Source organism: Sorghum bicolor, chromosome 6, assembly GCF_000003195.3.
Source record: "Sorghum bicolor cultivar BTx623 chromosome 6, Sorghum_bicolor_NCBIv3, whole genome shotgun sequence".
Classification (NCBI taxonomy): domain Eukaryota; kingdom Viridiplantae; phylum Streptophyta; class Magnoliopsida; order Poales; family Poaceae; genus Sorghum; species Sorghum bicolor.
The window spans coordinates 19,123,220-19,136,472 of record NC_012875.2 but is presented as its reverse complement, the minus strand read 5'-3'; the positions used below and the strand labels follow the sequence as shown (position 1 = coordinate 19,136,472).

The window sequence follows — 13,253 nt, the reverse complement described above, 5'->3', positions numbered from 1 at the left end:
CCGCTTGAATCTGGAAACATCGGAATGATTGTGTCTTTAATGGCGCAAGTCTGAGAGTCACGGCTGTACTGCAAGCTGTCACCAATGAATGCAATGTGTGGTGCTCCACTGGAACAAATGTGCTCCAGGAGCTGTTGGTCGGGCCTGGTTGGTAATACTTCTAGTCTTGGTAGCTTGTTGGTCACTTGCTATTGAAAAGGGCGTTTCTACTATTCTCCTGGTTGTAGTGTGGCTGTGTGTGAGAGTTTTGCATGTGTTTAAGGGAGACTTTGTCCCTCTCGTGTACTCTTCTTCATTAATCAAATGACATGCAACTCTTGTGCATGTTTGCGCGCGCGCACACACACACAAAAAAAAAACTTTTATTTAGTCAGAAACTGAACTATGCCAAGCCACTGCTAAAATTATAAAAGGCAGGATGTACTAAAGAAAAATTTTGTATTAAAAAATAATCTACATAAATAATTTGAACTGCAAACACTGAGCATGTTTGGATGCACGGCAAGTTTTGCCTGGCCTCGTCTAGCCAGGCAAGGCTAACCTTGGCCATTGAGCAGGGCTCATTCGGCTCTCCCAGCCAGCAAGAAAAAACTCGCTTGCAAAGAAATCGGGGCAACAGGCAAGAAAACCAAATGCATTTTTCTCTCCAGTTTCTCGCTGGGTGAGGTGAGGCATGCTTCTTCAGCAGAACCAAACACACCTACTGTTTAGTGACTAATAGCAAAAAAAAAGGTATAACGCAATAAAAAAGGGATCAATTATATACATTACATCATCAATTTACTACCAACTAGAGTATGCATACATCAAACTTACTCTCAATGAATGCCTATATGTGAGGTAATGCTTGGAGTTTGGGAACTGCTTTGCCATCTGGATATTTTTCTCATCGCGATTACCACCTCTGAGTTGAATATCCTGCCATGTTGACATCAATAGAATCATAGTGAGCAGCTTAACTAAAACGGTGGTATAGCCTACAGTCCTTGGTCACTGGAACTTACATGTACTTCAGCATCAAAATCCAACTCCAAGTCCCCTTGGTCATCCTCCCAAAGATTGTAAATAATAATTCGTGTCCCTCGATCTTTCATAGAACTAAACTGCAAAAGCCCACATGGAATGCTATAATCTAGTGCATTCTAAAAGTAAAATAAGATGCATGTAATTGTGTTCAAACAAAAAAAAAATAAGATGCACGCAATTAAAAATTACAAGTTGAAAATTAAAGACATTGTGGCATTTTAGAAATCAGATGAACAGCTTTCCATATAGTTTACCTTCTTTCCACAATATATTTTGGTTTTCCATGTGAATCATGAAACTACAGCACAATATGGTCATTTGTAACAAGAATAAATAAAAGGACACATCCAATGAAACAAAGCATGCTCTAAAAGTACTGAAAATAAAATTCAAGGAAAATTGTAAATACCATGTAGATATCACTTAAAGATGTAAATACCCTTGTGTTTCCTGCACTTGCCACTTGACAACTCAACACCAATTCGAAACCTCACCTAAGGCCTTGTTCGGATGCACATGTGTTCACCTCAATCCACATGTGCTGGAGTGGATTGGAGTGGAAATTAGTTTAAGTTCCACTTCAATCCACATTGAGGTGAATACATGGGCATTCAAACAAGACCTAAAGGTAGATCTCACTTCCAGTACTCCACATGATGTCAGGAATCAGGATGCCAACATGGAAAGAAGGGGATGATGTAACTAAGTACTAGAGCTCACTGTATCAGATGTGTCAATTCAGTTCCCTCCATAAACAACAAGCCACAAGTCTTGTGATCTTAGTTCGTATAACCCTCAACCCCTCCCCCTACCTTCCACACTAGCATCTTAAATTGTTAGAGTAGAGTATGAGTAGGCCCATGAGGCCCATGTATGACTGTGTTATACAGCCACCCTTCTAGGGTTGGCCCGGGGTCGCGGAGGGAAACCCCGGGGAAGCACCAGCGAGCATGGCTGCCGGCGAGCAAGGCTCACCGCCGGGAGCCTGGAATGGCCACATGGAGATGCGCCCTGACCATGGGTTGTGGAAGGATGGCCAGGGTGCACCCCGTGGTGGCGGCGGCGTCTTCCCCGCCGGCGACACCGACACCGCCGCCGAGGCCCCCAGCTGCCCGTGTCGCGACGCCGGTGTACCACCCACCGGTTCTTCACCGACACCCGCGTCATGTTCACCCTATGGTGACGCGACACGCGGCTGGTACACTGCAGCCCCGGGCTCTTTCAACGATGCCCAAGGACTCACAGGTCTCCCCAGTACCCTCTTCCGTCCGCGAGGCCTTGATAGACACTCACTGGCGCCGCGCGATGGAAGAGGAGTATGTGGCCCTCCTCGCCAACCAGACGTGGGATCTAGTGCCACGTCCGCCAGGCTCCAACATCGTCACCGGCAAGTGTACCTGGACTCACAAGCGCCGGGCTGACAGCACTCTTGAGCGGTACAAGGCTCGCTGGGTTCTCTGGGGCTTCACTCAGTGCCCCGGGGTCGACTACGATGAGACTTCAGCCCAGTGGTCAAGCCGGCTACCGTCCGCACGGTCCTCTCGCTGGCTCTCACTCGCGGGTGGCCTGTGCATCAGCTGGACGTCAAGAATGCCTTCCTGCATGGCGTTCTCATTGAGACAGTCTACTGCACCTAGCCGGCGGGGTTTGTTGACTCTTCTTGTCCCGACATGGTATGTCGGCTCAACTAATCTCTCTACGGCCTCAAGCAGGCCCCCCGGGCATGGAACCATCGGTTTGCTGCTTTCCTACTGACCCTGGGATTTGTGGAGGCCAAGGATTTGTGGAGGCCAAGTCAGACACTTCTCTGTTCATCTATCAACATGGTGCTGAGACTGTGTATCTGTTGCTCTATGTTGATGACATTGTCCTCACAGCCTCCAGTGAGTCCCTCCTTCGTCGGATCATAGCCTCACTTCAGCAGGAGTTTGCTATGAAGAATCTGGGTCAGCTCCACCACTTCCTCGGGGTCACTGTTGAGCCTCATCCTGCCGAGTTACTCCTTCACCAGCGGCAGCACACTCTTGATATCCTGGAGCGAACTGGGATGACTGGCTGCAAGCCCTACTCCACTCCGATTGACACACAGGGCAAGCTATCGAAGGCTGAGGGTACCCCAGTGACAGATCCCACTGCATATCGGAGTCTTGCCGGTGCACTTCAGTACCTCACCTTCACCCGGCCTGACATCACCTATGCAGTTCAGCAGATTTGTCTCCATATGCATGATCCCTGGGAGCCACACCTCATCACTCTCAAGTGGATCCTTCGCTACCTCCGCGGCACCGTCGACTTCGGTCTCCTTCACCGACGGTCGTCCTCCACCGAGCTCATCGTCTACACTAACACCGACTGGGCCGGGTGTCCGGACACTCGCCGCTCCACCTCCGGTTACGCTGTCTTCCTAGGCGGCAACCTGGTGTCCTGATCTTCCAAGCGCCAGCCGGTTGTCTCTCGGTCCAGTGCCGAGGCGGAGTACAGCCGTTGTTGCTAACGGTGTGGCTGAGGCTTCTTGGCTCCGGCAGCTCCTCGCCGAGCTCCCGGAGCGCGCTGATCTATTGCGACAACGTCAATGCGGTGTACCTCTCCACCAATCCGGTCCAGCACCAGAGGACCAAGCATGTGGAGATCGATCTCCACTTCGTTCGGGATCAGGTCGCCATCGGCGATGTTCGGGTCCTCCACGTCCCGACTACCTCCCAGTTCGCCGACATCTTCACCAAGGGTCTTCCGTCCTCGACCTTCACCGAGTTCCGCTCTAGCCTCAACATCACCAGTGGCTAGTTGCGTCTGTGGGGGGTTCGTGTGTTGTACTTCTTTTCGTGTTTTCGTGTCCAGTCTGTTACTCTCCGCTGCGACGGTAGTTCAGATTGCGGGGGGTGTTAAGAGTATGAGTATGAGTAGGCCCATGAGGCCCATGTATGACTGTGTTATACAGCCACCCTTCTAGGGTTGGCCCAATAATGAGATAGACAACTTCCAGCATAAATTAGCACCTACGGCCATATCACAGCTGATATGCTGACACAGCATCTCCCAAGCATCATCACAGGGATTTTGCACCAAAGTTTAGCTTTACTAGGCTTAGCATCTCCAAGTTGCAGTGACTTACAGGGAGAGGGTATTTGCAATTTCTAAATAAAATTTCACAGCCTATGCCTATCATGAATACACTACTTTTTACTTGCAGCAAGCGCATTAATACCTTCCTACATGGTTATTACAGCGGTAAGCCAGTAAGGCATCGATGGAGACTCCAGTACAGGCAACAAGGCTTAGACCCATGTGGCAAGATACAACTTGTCACCAAGGAATGCCTTAAGAATCTTCGTTTTCTACAATAATTTTCCTCTTCTTTTTTTACCATGTATTGTGACAACTAGTCCTAAGTATCATTGCTCAACAAGCAATCACTTTAGTACTTTACCAACAAAGTTAGACATGTTCTTACTCTCAAAAGCAAGCACCATGTAAAGAAGCCTTGAGAAATGCACAGTACAATCATACATGGCATCAACTATACCTGTTCAAGTAATTCTGCTTCAGTTGAATATGGAGACCATGTAATGATGGTTTGCAAGCTTGTGCTCCAATCATCTAATGTAGTCCGGACCATTCTTTCCCAACCTTGTTTATATTCATAATCAATCTGCAGTAAGTGATAAAATCACAATGTCAGATTGTACCAGTCTATTCAAAGATCAAGAAGTTGATTTTGTGCCTCAAAATAAAAGGACTGCCAAACAACTTATAGACACAACACACAAAATGTCCAGCAAATTATTCTTCATAGAAAATAATAGTCAAACAACAGACTCAAGTATGTCAAAAATATACAAAATGTTCACAAGACAATACAGTGATTGTTAAGAATGAATGGTATTCAAATAATTCAATTGAAGATATAAGAAAATCATGAAGGAATAGATGTTACCATTGGAACAATGATGTCCTCTTTGCCAGTGCTCCTAAGAAACGTATAAGATAGCATGCCAATGCTTTGAGTAGGCCTTCGTGCCAACCAAAAAGTATTTATAAGTGAAAAGGTGTCAGTTTGCTGAGAAGTTACTCAAAATGGATTGAGGTAAAAATGACAAGTCATAACACATTTACAAATTACTACAACCATTCCTCCCTTTGTGTCATCCCTGACTCAATATCTATTGCCACTGCTTCTCATCATCTGTTAGTAAGACCCTACTGATGCCATTTTCATGAAGCCAATCTAAAGTAGCTTCTATTTGTATGAGTTATGTTGCGAAGACTAAGCTTCTATTTGTAGGAGTACATAAAAACAGCCCAAACAGCCCTCGTAGCTTTCTTACAGCCTATATAAAGACCTTGACTTATGGCCTAAGGGCTTGTTTGGATGCCCATGTAAACCACTCCAACACACATGAACTGAGGTGGATACATGGGCGTCCAAACAAGGCCTAGATGTGACTGCCAAGAAAAGCTTATTGACCAAGCTAGGGAACTTGCTGACCTAGGGTCAACAGACCAGACCTAATATGACCCTATTAGCTAAACAGGAGATTGACAGTTATCTATCACCTATGACAAGGACAGATATGAGAGCAGCAGGCTATTCAACAAGCAGCTTCACCAGTGAAACTGAAGCTGTTTTCAAAAACGTTAGCTAAACCAGCTTCTCTAGGAACATAGAAGAGAGAGAGCGAGAGCTAGGAGAAGCTAGTATTTTTAGCTTCACCTAGGTTCCTCTGCATGTGTGAGGAGCTGAAAAACAGCTTCTAGGGAAAGGCTGGTTCAAAATATCTGTTTGGTAGAAGCTGACACTAACCCTAAATCTTGAACAGACATCCAAACTGAACACATATTTCTGTGCTACCAAGATCATATAAAAGCATCCATAAAAAACTTCACGAACCAAACAAACTTCTGTCTCCTGTTTGTGTAAAAGCATATTATGGTTTCAAATCCTAGACAATAATCAAGATAACAGGCATCTTCAAGAATATTTATTGTTACATTGTAAGTTAAGATAATAAAACTGGACCACAACCACAACCTTTTGCCTGATTTTCCACGACTACGGGAGAAGACCAAAACATCAGCACCAAGCCTCATTGTACTCGTCTTGAAACCATTACCATCTGCAAGGCAACAAATTAAGGACATTGAATGCATCAAACTTTGACCAAAATATTTTATGGGCTAAGACAATTTATTCTTCAAAACTCACATTGTCCAATAGTACTAGCAACTTTGCTCTTAACTGAATAACCCAAGGACATGCATTGCCGCATTTTATCAGGGTCCATTCCACCACCATCATCTGTGGGCAATTAACAAGAAAAGGAATCAGCTATAACATGATTACCTGTATGCCAGCAGTGGCTCCAGAGGTCCACCCACATCATCTGACAGATGTATCACAGATTTCCAACGTTGCCAAGTTGTATATTGCATACATACAGGATCAAAAATAGCACTAAGCCGATTGTGATTTAGAATTCATTCAAGAAGATGCCTATTACAGTGCTCTCTGGACCACGACTGAGAATTCCCTGAGACACAGCTGGAGGTGTGGGAGGCACTGGCCACATCTGAAAAGTACCAGTCCACGGATTGTAGGTGGGAAAGCTGAGGTCTGTGAGCGCTTGCGGATGAGAAGCATGGTTCTTGGAGTCCCAAGACTTATTGCGCAGCTTGTTTTTCTTGCACCAGGAATTTCCAGGAGTCGAGTTCCCAGTGGTTGAGCCGGAGGGAGGGGTGCTGGTTTTGCTGCCAGAGGGACGCGAGGAGACCAGTGGTCGATGAAGGCTTCCTGCTGCGAAGATCAGCCTCCTCCTCAAGAATCAGGAGGGAGCAAACCTGATGAGGACATCAACCCTAGCGGGTTCATATCAAAACCTGGAGGAAGGATGGCAGCAGGAACTGCGTCTTAATGATAACCACCATGGAATGCAAGCTGGGGTTCAGGCCCCGAAGCAGCTCTGCAGCTGCAACACCAGTGTCAGGGGAGCCTTGTTGACCAATAACAGAGAGTTGACCAGAGTATTCAGGCGTTGCGAGTACTGGAACACCATCTGGTCACCTTGTTCTGTGGTCCAGAACTCCGCCTCAAGCACAAGGGCACATGAAGCTTTGTTGTCATAGGAGAGTCCCTCGACAGCAGTCCAGATGGCATGTGCCGTGGCATCCTGCATGAGGACACTGCTGAGGATCTCCTCTGAAACTGAGTAGTAGATGAGAGAGTGCATGGCATATCAGTTGCCCTCCAAGCAGGAGTAGGGGGCTCCAGTGCTGCTGTGCCATCAACATGATGCATGGCACTGAATTTGCCCACAAGAGTGTGGAAAGGCTTATGCCATCTGCTGTTAGTTGAGCTCTAGAATAAGAGGGATATGAGAGCGGACGTCGATGGCTGCTAGAGCAGCAGCAATATTAGCTGGCTGTGGATGGGGAAGAGCAGTAGCAACGAATGCATCTAGTATGGCAGCAGAATCTGCTTGTGGCTGCTCACCCATGGGAGAGAGAGGAGCAGGAAGAGAGAAAATGAGGAGAAAGGCAGGATGTTTATAAGGCTGATACCATGAAAGCTAATAGAATAGAATGAGCGTAATCATTTCTCCATTTATATATGGCTTTACTTACACAAAAGTGAGTGTACATGTAAGGAAAAGAATTAAAATGCTCTAATTTCATCTAATCTAGCCTAATCCATACAGGATGTACAATGCATATATGATCTGAATTTAGGGCCAATAATGGCCAAGATATGAGGGCTAGTAATGACTAGGATAATGCCGTTCTAACAGTATGGAAAAATATAATGGCATCTCATGTACACTACACATGAAAATGACATCGTATAAAATATTGTATAGCCAACTCCACTCAACATTTCAAATCAATACAGCAGGACAAGTCATGGCATTTGCCAAAGTCAAATGACTGTTTCTTTGTATTTGATAGTTGATACTAAATAACTGATAGTAGGATCTACCATCTCCATCTTGGAGGATTTTGCAGATTGACTTAAGCACACATATGCATGTCCAACAGAGGATCCTTTACCCAGGATGAAATCATCAACACAATTATATTCAAGTGGCCTTGTTATGTGGCAGCTAGGATCGAGAGGGGTGAGATGGGGAAGCAGTGACTGCTGGCGTGCTACAGTACCCGCGGAGCTACAGTGCTCGCGTGTACTGTTCACGTGGGTGTTGTGGCGGCTAGGGCTGCGAGGGCGAGAGGAGGCCGACCGGGGGCCTTGCCCACGGCCGGGCAAGAGGGAAGGGTTTTCCTTCTTAATTTTTGCTTCATTAGATTGATACATCTCTCGTTATATAGAGAGGTTTCCTTGACTTACAAGCAAGGCTTACTTGACCCCTAAGCAAGCGACCCTTATCTCTAATTAACCCTAACACTAATGGGCTATGGCGCCAGCCCAGCCCAATAGGTCCCTTATGTACTCTAACACTAGGCCTGGGCTGGCGCCATAGCCCATTAGGTCCCTTACGTACTCTAACAGGCCTTGTGATGATTGGTTGTTTAGATCCATTGCAATACCTGCACCCTACTAATATGAACTAAAACAAAAGTCAAATAACGTTCGGATGACTAAGCAATAATATGTTAATTTTGATACTGGCAAGAGTAATATGATGATTATTGCATTTTAATAATAGTGGTGCTAATTAACATATGTTATTTGTAATTAGAGATTATCATGACATAATTAGTGTTAGTGCATATTCATTATTGTATAATTAGTTGTTACTTTTAAATAATATAAGTACAGTTATTCAAGTATTCTCATCTCATCCACTCTCATCCATCTAACCAAACAGAAAAAGGCTCATCCCATCCATCCAACCAAAGATATTCATATCCCGAAACCCATGGATGATCATATCCCATCCACCTTTGTCCTCAAACCAAACAGACCCTAACAGTTAGGATGGAGATGGAAACTTAAGATCGGACGTCCAAAACCATGGTGATGATGTGGCGCAACATGGAAGAGAAATAATATTAGTGGGGGTATACTCATTGCTAAAGGAAAACTTTGTTACTTCTAGTCAGATCAAGCAAACAAAAATAATCATGTCAGCTGACATAAATGTAAACAATGTAAAGTATGAGTAAGTTATGCACCTTCAACAAGAAGCATTCTGGACTTCTCTTTATCGATGCCTTTGTCATTCTCTAACACATCTATGTTCACATAGGTAGCTCCATTTATAACCTTTAAAAGAATACATACTACTAGATAAGCATGCAATCATTCTTGTTAAAAAGAAGGAATGATTAATATTTCCATTTAAGCTTACTTCATCAAGAGAATTGTCCAGCAGCTCAGCCAAAGCTGTAATATCATAGCATAGATTAGCCAAATAATATGACTAGTTTACCACATAATTCAGTAACATATTGCTGAGTGGTGTGTCAGAACTCTGATTCAGCATGTTACATAAAAAGATAGGAATTAAGGCAAAATGAAGAGGAAGACCATACCACCTAGGGCCCACTTGTGACTTGTTGCGTTTGAGTGCAGAAATCTAGGGTGCACACGAACATGATCCATTCCAGAGACTGAAATGAGAAACACAAGAGAACAAAGTAAAAAACTAGAAACATCACAGATACAAACACAGGTGACAACATACACCACAATAACACTAGTACTACTACCTCCGTTCCATATCAAAATTCAAACTTTAAAAACTTTGACCAATAATTAGGCTAATAACTTTTAACTATTATGATGCAAACTTTAACTGAATAGATTTGTAAGGAATTATACCATAGTTTTTAAGGTGTCGCCTAGGTGATGCCTAGGCGTCCGAGCGAGTTTTGAAATGGGGCCTCGTAGTCACCGTGTCCATCTCGCATATGGCGTCATAAGGCAGCGGACGGCATCACCTAGTCGTCCTTTTCTCCGAGGCGGACACCGTAAGACAGAAACAGCGCGGAAAAGAGCGGCCCCGCGGGCTCACGCGGGAAAAGAGCAGAGCGATTCGCATGCAGGGGAAAGAAGTCGTTGCGCGCCTACAGCTCCCGCCCTCCACAATCCCCATTGCATCAGTTCAATTGAGAGAGGGAGAGGGAGAGGGATAGGAAGGAGAGAGAGGAAGGGAGGAGAGTGTGGCGGCACACCTGAATCCGGCGTGAGAAAAAAGGGAAAAAATTTTATCCTTTGGTCATTGAGGAGTTTGACTGGGACAATGAGTGGGCTGATTCCTCCTATGTTCATCCTCAAGGTGCCTGTGAGTGTGACAATGGTCACAATGGTAATGGCCTTACATGGGAACATGTGGATGAAGCTGTTGGTGCATCAAGCTCGCTACGAGGCCGCAATCTTCCAAGGAATGCCAGCAGCAAGCGTGCAAGATATGAAGATCCACATGATTTGGGTTTGTCCAATGAAGAAGAGGAAGATGAAGATTCACATGACGATGCTGATGTGAGTGATTGTGAGCAGGATCCCAATGGCTCCAACAGTGGCAGCGGAAACATGGAGGCTCCAAACATCCTTGATGAGTTTGATGGATATTGACTGTTAAGAGTTGGCTGCTAGCAGATTTCAGATCTGCGCTAAAATTAATTGTGTTGTACTTGTGCACTACTTAGCATGCCATGAGAGACTAACTTTTGGAGGTTGGCTATGTTATGTAATTGTGGCTGTCGACTACTTATATTTGTGAACTGCTTGTAATGTGGCTAACTATGCCACTAAGACTCTTATCTATATTTCTGTAATGTTTGTAATGTTGCTAACTATGCCACTAAGACTCTTATCTAAGTTTATGGGCTGATGTAATGATGATATATTGGTATTTACTTGTGTCTTCTGTTGCTGAATTTCCTTGCTGTTGCTAAATTCTTTATTGTATATGCAGCTTGCTGTTTGGGAGAAGAAAAGAGAGCTCAGATCATCAAAAGGTATTTCACTATCCATATTTAATCTGATTAGATTACAAAGTATTTCAGTTACATAATTATATTAATGAGTACACATGTTGAAACTTGTTAGAGGCTGTATGGCAGATGGAAGAAGACAACTGGAAACAGGAGGACCACTGCTACATGGGCTCCAGAATTGGCAGCAGAAAGGTATGTATAAGGGGGTGTTTGGGACTGCTCTGCTCCACGTTTTTCAGCTCCGCTCCATGTTTTTTAGCCAAACAGTTTCAGCTCCACGCACTCAGTTCGAGAAAAAAGGGTGGAGTTGTGAGAGCACCTAAAGAGGTACTCCACAAACTCCAGTTTTTTGTGGAGCAGCTCCACAAAAAACTGGAGTTTGTGGAGCAGAGTTTGTGAAGCAGTCTCAAACACCTCCTAAGTGTATGTTTGTGCTGTCCTATGGAAGTTATAGTATGTTTATGGCGTCGCCTCGCTGAGCGCCTAACTCGCCTTAAAAACTATGAATTATACTATTCAATGATTATAAGTTTATAAGCATAAATTATATAATATAAAGCAAATGAATGATCAAAGTGTTTAGGAGACTGTGTAATTCTAACTTTCGCTAGATAAAATGAAACAGAGGGAGTAGTAATTTAAATCCCTCCATTCCAAATATAGTTCACTTTACCTTTGTCTAAGTTAAACTTCTCTAATTTTCATGACCAAGTTTTAGGAAAAATATATTAACATCAACAAGTTCAGATAAATGCCCTATCAAGTATCAAAATATATTTCATGGAGATTTTAGTTAAACTAGTTTGATATTGTAAATGTTTATGCATTTTCTAAAAAGGTAGAGATGAACTATAATTTGGATCAGAGAGTGTATTGCATTTCATATCAGCGTGGAAATTCAATATTAGAAAAATCAGTAGCCACAAGAACCATCATTCTACACTTTGCATGTCCAGCGTTATGATTTGTAATAAGGCCTTGTTTAGTTCCCACCAAAAACCGAAAACTTTTCAAGATTCCCTGTCACATCGAATTTTCAAATTTTACGGCACATGCATAGAGTATTAAATATAGATGAAAACAAAAACTAACTAATTGCACAGTTCATCTGTAAATCGCAAGACGAATCTTTTAAGCCTAGTTATTTCATGATTGGGCAACGTTTGTCAAATAAAAACGAAAATGCTACAGTAGCGAAATTCAAAAAAAAATCGCAACTAAACAAGGCCTAAATAAATCCATGGACAAGCTTTTACAAACAAGGACCTGTTTATTTCCACTTCAATGTTTTTTCAGAAGCCAAACAAGAAAGCAATAATGGGTGCAAAAATATTGACCACGATAGATTCATTGCATAAGTTTCCAATTAATGAACTAAACCACCCCCGAATTCTTCAATAGGAAAACTATTAATGAAACAAAAGGAGAATGCAGGAGGGTTTTAGTATCAGAATAGTACCTGACGGCTGAGCCACCCCATCACCAAGCGGCTTTCCGTCGTAGTCCCCGGCCTTCCAGAACTGCTTCGTCGCACAAGCTGCCAATGGCACCGGCAGCGTCGGCGGCTGGATTGGCTCGAGGAAACCCGGGGGCAGGTCGACGACCGCTGAAACCCTAGCCCGCTTCGTCGCGGAGCCGTCTCCTCCAGCGCCCCTCGCCCTCTTACCGCTTCCGACCCCACCCTCGCCGTCGGAATCGGAGTCGCTGCTACTGAGGTCGATCACCGCCGTGGCGGTCCTCCTGCCGCTACCCCCGACCGCTACCGACGCCGCCGCCGTCCGGGACAGGGGCCCCCGCTCCTCCGCCGCCTCGGTTTTCACCATTGATGGTCTCATCAAAAGGCTCGAGGGATCGGATCTCTTAATTTGGGAGATTTAACTTTTACTAGGCACTTCCTCGGATAGCATTTCTAAGGGTTGTCACTGCATTTTTATCAGCACAGAAAACAGATACAAATATACCAGTTTTGCTCGCGTCGCACGCCACGCCCGCAGCCACAATCCTGAGTCATCATCCACATGTGAAAAGACACGATAGTCCCTCTCCTCTTTCTTTTGCCTAGGCCAAGTCTGCCTAAAAATCGTCCGCCTCGCTTTGGAACGGGGTGGAAGACAAATACAAAATAAAAAAAATTTTAGAGTTCCCAATATAAAATCTTCGATATATATCAAATCAAGAAAATATATGAGCCTGAGTGTAAAGCCTTCCGTGTCTATCTCTGTCGACCAACCGGCTGGAATGCAAAATTTTCTGTACACATCAAAGTATAGAGCCTAGGTGCAAAGTGTTTGTCCCATTAGTTTACTTTTCTTTTATTTTTTAAATTGAATGAAAAT

General features: G+C 44.3%; 1 protein-coding gene across 4 annotated transcripts in view; it reads right to left on the bottom strand.

The window, feature by feature from the left end:
• Window positions 1–12,902, bottom strand: part of LOC8086471 (protein MICRORCHIDIA 7) — a 41,731-nt gene extending 28,829 nt beyond the window's left edge. For 2 of the 4 annotated variants that reach the window (XM_021462889.1, XM_021462888.1), the window contains exons 1-10: window positions 12,377–12,902; window positions 9,511–9,588; window positions 9,327–9,361; window positions 9,151–9,241; window positions 6,230–6,322; window positions 6,056–6,140; window positions 4,961–5,036; window positions 4,550–4,675; window positions 1,005–1,103; window positions 817–918 (exon numbers count right to left, since the gene is read on the bottom strand). In XM_021462889.1, coding sequence (XP_021318564.1) covers window positions 817–918; window positions 1,005–1,103; window positions 4,550–4,675; window positions 4,961–5,036; window positions 6,056–6,140; window positions 6,230–6,322; window positions 9,151–9,241; window positions 9,327–9,361; window positions 9,511–9,588; window positions 12,377–12,752 — 1,161 coding nt within the window. In that variant the 5' untranslated portion in view covers window positions 12,753–12,902. The remainder of the gene's footprint in view (window positions 1–816; window positions 919–1,004; window positions 1,104–4,549; window positions 4,676–4,960; window positions 5,037–6,055; window positions 6,141–6,229; window positions 6,323–9,150; window positions 9,242–9,326; window positions 9,362–9,510; window positions 9,589–12,376) is intronic. The other 2 variants (XM_002446190.2, XM_021462887.1) reach the window with 2 other exon arrangements.